At 36.1% G+C, this 15,486-nt stretch overlaps 2 protein-coding genes across 3 annotated transcripts in view; one reads left to right on the top strand and one right to left on the bottom strand.

Annotated features, from left to right (window-relative positions):
* Positions 1-635, bottom strand: part of LOC108773970 (partitioning defective 6 homolog gamma) — a 3,104-nt gene extending 2,469 nt beyond the window's left edge. Inside the window, exons 1-2 of the mRNA XM_018539961.1 lie at positions 520-635; positions 207-432 (exon numbers count right to left, since the gene is read on the bottom strand). Coding sequence (XP_018395463.1) covers positions 207-432; positions 520-573 — 280 coding nt within the window. The 5' untranslated portion in view covers positions 574-635. The remainder of the gene's footprint in view (positions 1-206; positions 433-519) is intronic.
* A 791-nt stretch (positions 636-1,426) lies between these two features.
* Mad1 (Mitotic arrest-deficient 1) lies at positions 1,427-5,028 on the top strand. 2 transcript variants are annotated; one of them, XM_018540018.1, is made up of 7 exons: positions 1,427-1,465; positions 2,004-2,261; positions 2,480-2,710; positions 2,797-3,233; positions 3,294-3,746; positions 4,223-4,521; positions 4,599-5,028. In XM_018540018.1, exons 2-7 carry the CDS (start codon positions 2,004-2,006, stop codon positions 4,949-4,951), a joined length of 2,031 nt encoding a protein of 676 aa, XP_018395520.1. In that variant the 5' UTR covers positions 1,427-1,465; the 3' UTR covers positions 4,952-5,028. The 2 variants fall into 2 exon arrangements, with proteins under 2 accessions (XP_018395520.1, XP_018395521.1); XM_018540019.1 differs by lacking the exon at positions 1,427-1,465 and adding an exon at positions 1,795-1,828.
* The last annotated feature ends 10,458 nt before the right edge of the window (positions 5,029-15,486 follow it).

Raw genomic sequence — 15,486 nt, 5'->3', positions numbered from 1 at the left:
CTGTGTTTCTTGCTATAAAATACTCTAAATGTACACATGCAAGATATATAGGATACTTTCCATTTAATGACATAAATTGACGCAAGTTCTATCTTTGTTATTCAATACATAAATGTTGAGAAAAATAGAATGTTTGTAAAAAATACGAAATAGAAAGCAGCCTAAACATCTTGCGTGCAATATATAATACAATCTAAGGATCTTACCTTTCCTATGTATAAAAATTCGGAGCAGGCACTTGGCATTTGCTAAAGCCCTCGCCAGATTATTATCATTATTGATGGGAAGTAGATCACCATCTGTATCCGTATACCAAATTGAAAAGCTAAAGTCTGTCCCCAAATCATGCCTTTGCGCCAATAGCTTCCCAAAGTCCTCATAACTCATAGGCTCGTTACGATTCATGGAGAATCTGATGATGTCGGCATCGAACTGTAAAATAATTTAAATAATGCGCAATCCCACAAATGTCCTCCATATTCCATGTTATTCACGAGTGATAGTACGTGGTACACCCACTTTGCTCTTCACGGCGACAATGCCGTTGTCCACCTTGTCCTGCTTCTTGGACATCCTCAAAGTTGTTTTTACCTAACGTCGGACGTGCCACTACTACGGCTGACTCAACTAGCCTACGAGGAAGACCAGGGAAGACAGGAAGACGTGCATAGTTGCATACCAAACCAAACCACGACGGCGTGCACGACTCAACTTGTCTGAAGCCACGGTGAATACCTAAAAACCCGATATACAAACATGCGTTCGGGTTCGGCGAGGCGCTATCAGCGCTATGATTGCTTAAAGGTGCATTTTCACGAGCCGCTCAAAGGCCTAGTTTACATCGTGCACTTGATACGAGTACTAACCAGTAACTTTCTATTGAATTATCTTAATTTCAGCATGTGTAAACATATGCTTGATATGTGTATCAATTATTTTGATGCATATTTTACTAATTTAATACATTATTCTTTAAATACATTGGAAATTAAGATTATTTAATAGAAAATTACTAGTTAATACGCGTATCAAGTGCTCGGTGTAAAAGGGGCTTAGAGCTTAATATGGCGTTTTAAGCTCTAAGCTGTAAGAAATTAACCAATTACAGTCGAATTTGAGGAGAATAATCTTCTATGATTCGTCCATTCCTTATGGCTTAAGGCTTAAAACTCTATTGTAGATCCGGGCTAATGCTGGATTCACACTGCATTCGATTTTCGTCGTACGACGAATCTGCAACCAATCAGAAAACAGGATTTGCTTCGCATTGATGATACGATTTTTCTGATTGGTTGCAGAGTCGTCGTACGACGAAAATCGGATGCAGTGTGAATCCTACATAAGATCCAACCAATCATATTCGATTGCTCAGTAAGCGTACCTAGCCGCTTTGCCGTCGAACTCGCCCATTAATTAATTAGGAAAAACAAGAATTCTGTTCATAATAGAAAAGGACAAGATAAATGTAAGGAAAGACTATTTAAAATACTCACCCCTTCTAAAATCTTAATAATAATATACTTATCCGACGCGATTCTCTCAAAACGGAAGAATCTAATAAAAAAATGCAGTGGTTAGCCTTGTGAATCGATTATTAAGCGTCGAAGTTCAAAACTTTAGAGGTTAATAATCTATCGCTCCGATTTGATACATCACTCTGTGTAGATGTTTTGCTTTAATTACACAAATTCTGTTTTACGAACACACACAAAAATTTACTGCTTAAAAACACAAATTCATTGCTTTAAAAACAAATTAACATCTCGATCCACAAGACAGAGCGACACTTTTTTTGCCAGATTCATTCATTTTGTGAAAAACATCGAAGGTGAGGAAACTAAACAATTACCGAATCTTATTAAAATGTAAAAATAACGTAATTGTCGTTAAATGTGATTATTGATGTATCTATTATTAACATTTGTTTTCACATACTGCATTTAATGTCATGATATCAGACTAATGATGTGATAACGTAAATAAATTAATATAATTTTGTGTAGATGAGCGATCAGGATCCAACGAGTATTATCAAAATGTTAAAAGACCTACGTTCTGGAGCAGAATCTTATCGCAGAAGCGTCGGAGTACGTTTCTCAGGAACTGGCTACATATCCTCGAAGTTCAATGAAGACTCAGATAATAGCATCTCTTCACCTAAGCGGCCGAGAGTAGATGAAGCTGATACGTCCACAAATAATAAAATTCAGTCTGACTGTGTCCCGGGTAGTCCTTGGGAATGGCGACGTATGAAGGGAGAGGTAAGAGGATATAATCTAAATAGGTATGAGAAAAATCCAAGTAAATGATTCAAAAGAAAAACTTGGAAATAACAAATTTACATTTTATTCCTCTCTCTGAATTAGAATTTAACTACTTTTTTATTTCACTAAATTTTAAGCATAGCTATTTTACTTTAAGTATAGAAAGCTGTAAACTAATTCAACTTAAAAAAACATTTTTTTACATTTTTGTATAGGTTATATCATTAAAAACCAAACTGATGCATCAAGAGGCAGCTGTACAACAATTACACAATATACGTCGACAGATGGAAGAAGTCTTTGAGAAGGAGAAAGGTCTTTTGCAAGTTCAAACAGAACAGGATAAACAAACTATTCAGCAGCTGGAAGTCCGGCTCGATGTTGCACGGCGGACAATCCAGGATACGAAAGATTCGCGTGATACTGCTGAGAAAGAATGGTCTCAAGTAATTGCTTTTTATATTAATTAATTGTACATATGTACATTTTCTGTGGCCATGTTAAATCAATTTTGACATTTGTATTTATTTAGGCAAAAAACAATTTAGAAAGGAAAATAACATCATTATTAAATGAAAACGCAAAATTGTCCGAAGATCTAAGAAATATTTCTGTAAATGAAAAGTCTCCTCCTCCTAAAGATATCAACGAATCAAGTGAATTACAAATGAAACTAGAAACTGTAGAAACCAGAGCAGCAATACTGGAGGAGAAAATGAAGGAATATTTCAAGATGCAACAGGACCACGAATTACAGAATGTGGAACTACAGAGTATGAAAATGAAAATAGAAAAATTGGAGTCAGAAAGAGCACTGTGGGAAGAAGGCAAGCTATTAGCAGGAAGAGCCGCGAGAGCAAATGACTTGGAGAAAGAATTAAATGCTGCAAAAAAGACGATTGTAGTGTTAAAAGAATCGGTCAAGGAGAAATTACTTTTAGAAGAACAAATGGCTAACATGACAAAAAGGTAATTTTAACACGTTTGAAATAAAATATTGTTTAGTTAACGAATGACATTTTATTACAGGCTAGAGCATACTGAAAAAATAGAGCAACAAGTGGCAATGTTAGAAGCAAAGCGATCTGAACTTGCGCTTCGCTTGCAGGAATATGAAACTATTGGTATTACTGGAGGACCAACGGTGATGAAGCGAGAATTAAATAGACTTCAACAATCTGAAGTGGACCTAATAGCAGAGGAGGGTCAGCTTAGATCAAAATTGGATGCAGTTATACGAGAGTCACAGAACTTGTCAAATAATTACGAGGAGGCCAGAAAGTTAGTTACTGATATGACATTATCGAAAGATAAATTAAACAAACTTGTGAATAGACTTCAGAAAAAGATGATTCTCGTCACTAGAGAGAGAGACAGTTATAGACAACAATTGGATATGTATGAGAAAGAGATAACGATAGATGGCAATAATGCAATGACTGAAAGAATACCAGCTTTGGAACGTGTTATAGATGGATATAGGTATATTTTTTGTACTAACATATACAGAATATTAAAAAAATCATGGTATAATCGAGAAGGAAGTCCTCAAAATATTTTCGATTTATCTATAAAGGTAAATCGAAAATGTAGAATAAAATTTCTTTTTGTATAGACATTTTCAACAATTTTTCAATTAACAAAATAAATATATCAAAAACTTATTATTTTACATTATTGTAAATTATAATAAAATTATTAAATTTAGACTGATGTAAAAATAGTAGTGAATAATCATATTGGATGAACAAAGCATATGATTAGTCAAGAGCAAGCAAACAAATATTCAAAAAATTTTTTTTTTTAGAAAACAGAATTTTAAATAAAAAAAATTTATCTTTTTTCGGTTTACTTTTATATGAATAATTTCCTTTTTGTATCACGACTTCTAGAGCACCCTGTATGCAAACCTTCAATGAAATTAAATTATTTTATGAAGATATTTCAAATTTTCTTAGGGACTTAGTCAGCAAATTGGAAATGGATCTTCAAACGGTCGAGACTGGCACTCAGAAAAACGAATACAATAAATTGAAGGAAGAGATTGAGCAACTGAGAGGCGAGCTTGAACACCGTGCGTTAAAGGGTGATTTTAACTGCAACGCCCGAGTTCTGCATTTTATGATGAATCCTGCATCAATAGCAGAGAAACAAGCAGAAGAAAAACAAGCAGCTCTGTTACAAGAAGTGGAAGAACTTCGTGCTAAAGTAGCATCGGGAAATTATGGCGCAACTGTTTCATCGTTGCAGATACAAGGTGGATAAACATATTTAAGACATGTTTTTATTTTCTATTACACAAAGCAATACATTCTTTTTCTTCTTTTAATATAGAAATTGCAGAGTTGAAACAAACACATGAAATAAAGATAGCGCGTTTGAAGGACGCTTTTAAAGCATCCTCACAAGAGTACCGCCAAGCATGTTATCAGTTATTCGGTTGGAGGGTAGATCGAACAAAAGAAGGTTGCTACAAGCTGTCGAGTCAATATGCAGAGTCGCCAAATGATTTCTTGTTTTTCCATGTAGGTGAAGAGGGTGTAGATATGTTGGAGACTGACTTTTCTGCGAATTTGGGCAATTTGATTGAACAATACTTGCAAAAACAGCATAGTGTTCCTATGTTTCTTAATGCTGTACAATCTGATCTATTCAGCCAACAAACAGTGACAAATGTCATGATATAATATTGTTTCATGTTTATACATAAAACTAATATTACCATTTATTAAGCTTTAGCGGACTTCAATGTACAATGGATGATAAATATATATAGTAAATAATAAATTTCTATAATTCTGTCTGTACAAAAGCTGCATTTATTCATACATTTAATTTGTTATGTTTGCTTTTAAATTAATTATTTCATAAATGATATAATATAATAATTTTCACAATCGCGCTGATATATTATTTCATAAATCTATTCTATCTTGTACTGATAATATATCTTCCCTATCTTCAGTTGCTACGAGAAATAACATTTATTGCTATAACAGTTCTAAATGGATTCTTGAAATTTCTACTTATTTAATTATAAATAAGAAAATGTACACAATAAAACCAATTAAATTTTATTTTTTTATAATTGCAACAGAATATATATATTAATATACATTATATAAAATATTTTATTATACCTCGAATATAATAAACATCTCTATAAAATAATCTATATACATATTCCATAAAATTATAAAAATATTAATATTTGAAACTTTTTATATTATATAAAGTTAATAACAATTCTAAATTAATAATTTTTAAGAATTGATAGAAATACGTAAGCGCGGCATTGAAATAAAAATATTTCTGTCTGTGCAAAATAAAAAATCAAATCTACAAATGAAGTTATAAAATAGAACTTTGAAACTCAGTTATGTAAGTTTTTGCTGGCCACTACTAAATGTTTTTATATCGTCAATTTTTAATATACGATTTGGATTTTATTTTTCCGTGATTTTTTGATAGAAACCCACATCGAGGAGACTCAATAAACTCTTATCACGCATAAAAATCTTATGAGAGGATGTCGAAGTTGAAAATCGCGTCAGGCCATCGGTGGTCGTCCCGCGGGAAACGTTACCGTCTCAGGCGCGTTCATACGTGCTTGGAAAAGGGAGGCTTGTCCCAGAAGAGCGATTCTCATTGCTTTGTTCGACGAAGAAATTGTGATGGTGTTCATTAGTGAATGAGCCACTATATGGATTCTTCGCCTATTATATGTGAACAAATGTGCACTCACACATTTCTAAAATATAGCGTTTGTTGCGTGTAAATGTGTGTGCATCTGGTTGACCAAAAGCATTTCGTGGTAACGAAAAGGAAGAAAGATAGTCAACTAGAGAGAGAGAGAGAGAGACGGAAGACGGGAGGGAACGGTCGTCTGTACTGGAGCTGACGACGGGAACTCGATATAACGGTGCCAGCTGCGAAGGGACTCCAGTCGACGGGAACTCCCGAGCTGAAACTCCATTATCCTTAATTATAATCGCGTTTAATCGCAAACTCATCCTGCGCTCTCCCTCGCATACGTGCCGCCCTCGCGCCTCGCAGACCCACCTTCATCCTTGTCTACGTTCTCGTCTACATTCTCGTCTACGTTGCATTTCACCTCATACCACCAGCCGCAGCCGCTGCTGATTATCAATCCAGAATCAACGCAAGGATGTTTCTCCACAACGGGGATGAAGCAACGAACGGGTTTATCGAAGAAGAGGATTATCTGTTAACATAGAGAGAGATAGAGAGGGAGAGGGGGCGAGAGAAGGAAGGAAGAGAGAGAGATAGAGAAAGAGGAGCTTGTAGTCGTCCTTTTCCGGATCGACACATTACAAAGCGCATCGGATGTATTGACGGTGATGGTTTAAGTGCCCTGAGGGTGCCATCGGGAAATATCGACATTGGACCGGGGGCCACGTGCAGGTGTATGATTAATGCTGCGGAGCCGCAACACATGCCGCAGAGATATCGCATACGGAAATTGATTCTAATGAGGCCTCACGCGAGAGGACTGCATCTATCGACGATCGTTTCCATCGGTGTGAAACGCGCTTGTCCTGCTTTGATCTCGCCTGGGGCTAACTTTGATCAGACATTATTTACACGAGAGCGCCGGCATATAGAGTGTCGCGGTTTTGGGTTGCTCTCTCCGAAAGCGCGTGGCGGCTTTCCGAATGGAACGTCTATTTCTTCCAAGTAGATGAGACGAGCTCAACCGATCCACCGAGATCAAAGCGATCTTTTCGGCATCAAGCACGAGAGTATCTCCTCTAGTTTCCGCTTAAGCGCATGTCAAAAAGCCGCAACGATTATTCCACTGCAAATGTAAAACGAGATGGTTATAGAAACCTATCTGCTAAAATTTCTACTGTAAAACGTACTTTTACAAAATATCTTAATTCATCACATTTTTCTATTATTAAGTTAAATCCTTGATATGTATTGGATATCCATTTAATTATATATATTTATTTATATTCTTTATGTTACAGCTGCAAATTTAAATTACTGTTGTTAACCCTTTGAGGGCCATAGCTTTTTAACAAAGTAACTTATAGAAGACCTTGTTTTCTAAGGGTTTTTTTTTTTTAAGATTATCGAATTTGATTCTGGTCTCAGACTTAAAATTCCAATTTTAAAAATACAATCGATCGGATTATCGTAAAACTCAGTTTTAGGAAGTAAATTCTTGGTATCAATGAGTTTGAATATACCTATGTATAATAGTTTCAATTATATTTTTTATGTTGCAAATTTGAATTATTATTATTTATATTGACCTTTTGAAGACTTTTTAACAAAGTAACTTAACCATGGAAGATCTTGCTTTCTAAAGAATTTTGATTTGAATTCGATTTGGGGGACTTAGATTTCTGAAATCTAAATTTTTAAACAATAATCATAAAACTTGGTTTTAGAAGATCATTCTTTTTATATCGCAGAATTTGAATATAGCCTGCAAATGACGAACTTCAGCAGGGTAATCTTCACTGAAGGAGCATCTAAGCATCACAGGGATCGTAATCAAAGTTTGGAAGTCAGTTTGAAAATCGGTATTAACTGTTTACGTTGCACTGATGAGCTTTAAATGAAGTGAAACTGGAAACTTGATGTTACCTCGTAATTAAAATTCTCTAAAACCAAATTTTATGATAATTAAATTAGCTGCATTTAGCAGAAAAAGCAACTTTATAAAATTCTTTAATATGATTTGTCTTACTTTTAGTTCTTCACTAAATTTAAATATATAAATTATTTTTTAAAATTCTATCATCCATATTTAAGCTATCATTTTGATTTTTTTGTTTTGAACTTCAGAGAGAGAGAGAGAGAGAGAGAGAGAAGATAAAACATTATTAAAAATATATTTCGTTATTTACTGCGAGTGCTGATAATCGTTCACGTTACGTATACAGATTTTCAGTACTCGCAGTAAATATTATAACGGAACGTAACTCAAATTATTTCATAAGCCACATATATTTCCATAAATAAAAACCAAACGAGCAATTTAAAAAACAAAAGAGAATGACTTCAAATGGAATCGCTAGACTACAAAAAAGATTAAAATAGACTTATAATTAGTATTTGCATTTTTTAATACGATTTATACCTTTTTATTGGTTCCACGAAATTAATTAATACTTTTTAGTTCATGTAAAATAAATTAGTTTCATAGACACAGTATTAGTAATTATAGACTTTGAGGATCTAACGTCAGCTTCAGAGGATTAACAAAGACCATTTTACTGTCATCAGCATAATAAAGATTCGGCAACAAAAAATTATGATATCGATTTCAACACAGTTTTTGATCACTTAAGAAAAATTGATTTTATATAAATTTCATTTACTTTGAAGTCGATCCCCGGAGTCGCATAGATTTTACCCTGCGGGATTAGCGAGGATAAGTACTTGTGTATATCTATCGCGATCTCACGGAATCAAGTTTCGCACGATGCTCTCTCGATCTCGCGCGTGTCGCTTTAGCGGATTCTCGAGATCGTTCTTCGGCTGCGCAAAAAGGATATATAGGTACGCTGCGTACGAAGATCCGTCATCGTGGTGAAGACACCGCAGAGAAAGATAATCAATCGGAATGTAGAGGTAAACCGGTATCTTATCAAAGTTGGCCCATCTTCGCAAAACTTGCTCGCGTCCTCGTCTCCCAGGGCGGCCGAGGGACACGAGAGCGAGAAAGCACTCTCTGAGGATGGGGCAGATCGTATGTGCAACGTACACGGGATGCGGGGGATGAAGAGAAACAGAAGGCAAAAGGAGAGTCACAGGAGCGGAAGAAGGAAATACTGGTAGACTCCGTACTAACTTTCGCGTCGGTGTGCCCGCGGCACTGCCAGAAGGAACTTTGTCGATCAGAGTTGCGAAGGAGATTCTCAGTTATATCGGCAGTGTCACCTCCGAAGATACCTCGGGAGGAACGGTCATGGACCTTGTGGCGAAAGGGTTGAATACATCGGCCGGATAATGCGGGGGGTTGCCTCCCGCAGCCAGAGTTACGTTTTCTTCTACGGAATCATTTGTGACGATTCAATTTGTTTCCACCGATACGATACGATTAATCTCTTAACATTACTAGAAGTAGCAATTTCTACCAAACTTCGCTAGTTTGAGTTTACAATCAATTTCATTTATGACGACTACTCGTATATAACTATTATGATATAACTGCAGTAGAAATTTCTCTATAAGAAAATCTAATCACAGCTATTCTATAAAGTAATAATCTAATTGTAAGAGACTTACACAAACGTTGTTATTATGAAAAAAAAAACGTAAATTTAAAAAATAATCCCTTTGCAACGAATATAACAAAATGCAGTGAAAAATTTGTAACTAGGATTAAAAAATTAAAAATATCGAAATAATACAATATATGATAAAATTAAGTCTGCCTTATATTATTTAAAAATTTCATTGATCTTGACCTTCGATCCCATTGCAGACAATTTATTTGATTCATACTTTATTTTGACGAAGTTAAACTTCTTTATAGATATGAAACGAAAATAAAATTTGAAAAAATCGTTTCTGAGAAATCTTGCAGACGGATAATTGAACGTACAGACAAATATAGACGGACGACGCCAGACTGTGAAATTATGAAGTAGTTTGCTGCGCTACACTACTTAATAAAGCATGTACGGAAAGAATAGGGGGGTTTACTAAAGTTTTAAAAATTTAGTTAGATACAGATCTGAAAACAATTTTGTTAAACTATTAAAATAATTTGTAGGACACTCAAATTATATAGAATATAAAATTTTTTTACAGCATTACTTATCACGCTTAAATTTTCTTAAGCATAATTATTTTGATGGTCCTACAAAATTATTTTCAGAATTACAATTCTAGCTAAATTTTTAGATATTTCAGTGAAATCGTTCCTTCTGTGTGAAAGTCAGAAAAATAATTTTAATAAATACATGGAAGTGTAAAGGAAATACGACATTTAATTAATATGATATAAAGATAGATATATACGTAGCATTCAGTATAATTGATTACGCTGTCATAATTCATCTTTCTGGCGTATTTAGGATATACGAGGCTTTTTATGCCATGGAGGAATGATATTTTCAACATTGCGCGACACTGAAGAACTTTGCGAGATGATTGCTTAAGACTCAGCGAGAAAGCTGAGAAGACATAGCATACGAACGCAAAGTAGGTCAGAGAAGGATAATTATCTATTTCTCGGCTCTATTACACCTAAAGTACCAGCTAAAGAGGAAAAAGCTAGTATAAGGAGCACGGCAGGCACGAGGAGGCAGCAAATCACTTTAATTTTCAAAATTAATCGTTATGGCAATAACCCCGGTGAAAACTTTTCAGCTACATTCGCGTGTGCTTTTAAGCGACACAAATTGTGCGAAAGATATTTTCGTTCGTGTTATAACGTGTATATACCAGCTTAATAATATTTGCTTTTTTGTGTACACGCGCTTCATTCTCTTTCCAAGGCCCTTTAATTCATGGAAAAGGAGTGGCACGCGTAACATGCGCAAACGGATATGTTGCCGTAATTTAAATTTTTAATTACAAGTCGCAATTTTGAGAGCCTCGCCATTTCCACATTCCCGTCGCGGGCCGCAAATTTAATTTCGAGGCCTTTGGCGAATCTGAAATTACGATTAATCGCCCGGATTCGCCGGAATAGGGAAACCGCCGCGAGTGACGCGTATGGTAGGAAATTTCACCTCGGCGAATTTCGCTTCATTCGGCCTTTCATCCCCCGGCTGCGAGCGAGCACACGAGAGCGAGTAACGAAGAAATATTAGCGCTAAGCTGGCGAATGAATACGAATCCGCACTTTAAATCTTGGAGAGGTCGAGCAAGCGGACAGAGCGAGCGAGGTCAGGGACCGAAATAAAAGCTGACGCCCGGGCTAGGCCAAGCGTGGGCTGGTCAGAGGGTTGTAATTATCTGTTTCTCAGCTCCATTACACCTGAAGGACGAGACGGACGCTGCGCCACCACCGCCGCCGCCGCCGCCGTCGCCGCTACCGTGGCGAGAAAAGCGGAGCGAGCCGGTGCGGGTGGCGAACGTGACGGGAAATAAGAACAGGCCGAGTGGCAGCCGGAAATTACAGAGTCTACAAGCAGCAAGCACTGACAGTGAAACTGACAATATGTACGGAAGACACTAGGGAATAGCCGGGTGGAAAAGAAGTTTCGTTGACTACTCTTGGACGATTGTTCCTCGAATGTCCTCGCGTCGGCGGATGACAATCGATACTTTCTACAGAGGTAAGTCCGCTTGGTCCTATCACAAACATTTAACTATCAGCGTGTTTATCGCGGTGTAAAATCTGATAATGGGAGTAATAACGCGTCAATATGCATCCATCATCCAAATCCAGATATAGCTACTTGATATTTATCGATAATAGTAATATCTCCATAGATATGACGTACATTCTTTGTATAAGTCTGGTAATTTAATACTGATCCACATAATATTGACTTACATAATACATGATACTAGTCACTACATAATACCAGCTAATTTAATATTAAAAGACAGTAATTAATTACTTATTTGACGTATTAAATTCATCGAACAACAGTGCTTTTAATCTAAAAATGTAATTCAATATACATATATAATACTATATATATAAATAATTAGGATTTTTAAATAAGAAAAAAATAATTATTAAATTCTTTATAGAAATATATATAATACTGACCAATTTAATATTGGAAAGACGAACGATTTTAAATAAAAAATGAAAAATACAAGAGCTTAACATTTATAAAGAATACTTTTGTTAAATGCAATTTGTAAAATTGTGTAAATAAAAAATGGAAAAAATATTGCTTTATATTTTAAATAACATCTTCATTTTTATTATTATTAATGTTATTAGAAAAAATAATTATAAAATATCGTAGGATAAATAGAGATAGTAATAAAATAATAGTCATAGTAATAAAAACAAATTCAGAAATTCTTAATTTTTTTAATGAGTTTTTTTAATGAATCCTCAAAATATAAAAGTCTAAAACTTTTTTTTACTTATTACGTATCCGAAAAAAACCGATCATTTTAATGTAACGAACAGATTAAAGATGAAAAATTTTTATGCTCTGAAAATTTAATTAAAAACCTTTTTTTGCTTTTATGATTAACTTTTCAAAATATATACATATATTATACATAAAAAATATCCAATATATCTAAGATATATTTTATCTTATATTGCTGACATCAGGTAAACGTAAGATGATAACGATGAGGAACGTATTTCTAGATCGTACAATCGTATTTCGTATCGGACGTGTCTACTCGTCATTGCCGCGAGTATGTTACGTTTCTCCGTAACGGCCACTAAGAAACTTCCGTTGCGAGCATCTAACATCCGACAGACAATTTTCTGCGGACAATTCGGCCGCAGCGTTCGTCGTCGTCGTCGTCGTCGTCGTCGTCACAGATACGGCGAGGACGAGACGCGCGGAAACGATAGTTGGCTCGCTGGCAAGCTCCAATCTCCGGATGCCCTCTCGAGCACACCTCTATTAGAAGGGATGGGAGATATCTTCTCCCCCTTCACGTCCCGATCGTTTCGCGATCCTTCCGTTCATGGTAAGGGCAAGTCTGCCTCTAACGACACCGCCGTCTTCCTTTTTGCCGGGGAGAGACCGGGCGGCGGCTTTTTTCTTAAATGGCGAAAAGCGGGTGGGAGGTCCTTTTGATGAATCGGTGCCGAACTGCGTCCGGCATACGTAAACCCTCGGAGGGAATCACAGGCGATCGGGATGAACGATGCGTCCGTGTGAGGCGATGAAGCGAGAAGAATGGGCAAGGTGGAGTGGCGACGACGCGAGACGATGGGGTGGAAACACTTGGAAGGAAAACCCAAGCACTTTTGTCGGTAGATACGTCTAGTATAGGAAATTAACCCCCGTTCCTCGCCGCCGCACGTCGTCCGCTTTCTACCTCCCGTGGAAAAAAGGGGAAAGAACCAGAGGTGACAAGCTGCAGGTGCGCCAGTGAGAGTGACCACTCGATTTATGATTACTTCTGTAGCCCGTAACATCAATATATCTTTCTCGGACACATGGAGAGGCTAATAATGTTAAATTGTATTTAATTTATATTAGCACTGGTATACGCGGAACAAATTTTGATAAAGTACATGTGGAGGAAAAAGTCAAAATATTTTTCAGAAACAAATATGTTACTTGTAAATTTTCTTTTAATACATATTTATTCGTTACTAAAAAATTTGATTATGATGACGATACACACATTTTTGTGAAATATATTTCAATTTTTTTATATTGTAAAAAAAATTAAAGAAATAGTTTATTTTGATGAGAATAAAGTTTTATTTCGCCGCATTTAAGTAAATTTATTTTAGTGAAATGAACATTACATTCTACAAATAAATTTATACTATCTTTTTCTCAGTATATCTAAAAATTTGTTTTTAAGTAGTAATATAGATCCAAAAATAATTTTATTAGACCGTCAAAATTACATAGAAAATTCAAGCATGATGAACAATGCTGCATAAAGTTCTGACATTCTAGCAACTATCTTAAATATCCTACATACTTTTAATCATAATTTTAACAATCCATTCAAAATTATTTTCAGACTTGTCTTAAATCTAACTAAATTTTTAAGAAATTTTTTAAAATAAGTATACTTCCCAGGTCAAAAAACAATGAGCTATATTTGTGATTATAATTCAATAAATTTATTACAATCAATAATATTAATTCGGAACGTTTCGACTTTGCAAAGTCATCCTCAGCCGCATAAAACCCCAATCTAATTAATAAGTTCACATGACAATGTCAAAAACGCAAAATCAACATTTAAAAATTATACAATTGCAATTCTCAAATATATAAAAATACACCCTAACATGTCGCAAGATTTATTATACGTTATAATCTAATTGCTTTAATGTTGAATTGTAGTCAAATTTTTAAGTACTTCAGTGAAAATTGTTCTTTTTGTGTATTAATTGTTTATACGTGACAATGCTTTTCCTGCGAAAACTAAAATAATTTTTTTTCACCGTCAAAATTGATTATCGCTTATCACTTTTAATAACGTGTTTGTCGATCGGAGGTTCGTAATATCTTACGCCCCCGTAATAAATCAGGTTACAAGCGGGCGCTAGCAACGCAGAGCTGAAGTATCGCAGAAGCGGGTGGTACCGTAGCGGTAGGAGAGTGACGTTCCCGTTTCCTAGGAGAAGAAATTAGTGTCTAGCAACGGGAAACTTCATTTAGGTGACTCATCGCATCGTTGAGCGGCGCGCGCGATTGTTTCACGCGATGGGGGCGCGGGCGTGATGATTGATTAAAAAGTTACTGATAGGCGGATGCGAACGGGGCATTATCAGGGAGAAGGGAGAGGAAGGAAGGGGGAAGATGGGCACTGAAAGGTAAGGCGAGGCGAAAGACGCGCGCTCGAGATCGCGAAATATTAACGACGCGCGTTTCCGCCGAAGTTCCATGATTAAAGCCCTTAAAGGCACTCCGCAGGAAGACAATCGCGTGCTAAGCGATCCTTATAACTGGAGGTCCTTATATCCATCCCCATCTCCACCTCTCCGCGCCCATCTCTCGTCGCGAACTTCGTGCGGCCGTTCTCCGTTCCATACCCTTTCGCCGCCACCGCCGCCACCCTCAAGACCTGCAAGTTGAAAGGTGTCTCGTAGTCGATAGTTACACCGCACAATCACTTAGGGTGGATTCGCTGCGAGCAGCCGTCTGGCACCCCGCTTTGTCCTCGCTTCGAAGAAATTGACAGGATACTGGAGAATAAAGCGAGTTACACGGGAGATCACTCTGAATGTGCGTGAATCGCATGCGATGCGCGTGAGAGATGCGTCGCTTTTCTTTACTCAACGGCATATAGTGTCATAACCAATGAATATAAATTTCGACGAGAGCGGTTAATATATCCTATAAGGAATTTTAAAGGAAACTTGGAAGAAATATCTTGATTTTCCCTATTATTTCTAGAGAAAATTAATTCATTATTTGTCTAAAGTTACGAATAACTCATTATTCCTCTTAACAAACTTTTCCTCCTATTTCGAGAAGGAAAAATAATTATCGGAATTATTGCACGCTGGTACTATTAATTCCTCTTACCTTAACTTTGCTGCAATTGGGATAACGTTATTAATTAAGATAACGATATCGAAATACCTTCTCCTCTCCGTCGACTATAG

Source organism: Cyphomyrmex costatus, unplaced genomic scaffold (genome assembly GCF_001594065.2).
Source record: "Cyphomyrmex costatus isolate MS0001 unplaced genomic scaffold, Ccosl1.0 scaffold23, whole genome shotgun sequence".
Lineage (NCBI taxonomy): Eukaryota > Metazoa > Arthropoda > Insecta > Hymenoptera > Formicidae > Cyphomyrmex > Cyphomyrmex costatus.
Note: the sequence above shows the minus strand (reverse complement) of the source record. Positions and strands in the feature narration are given on the sequence as shown.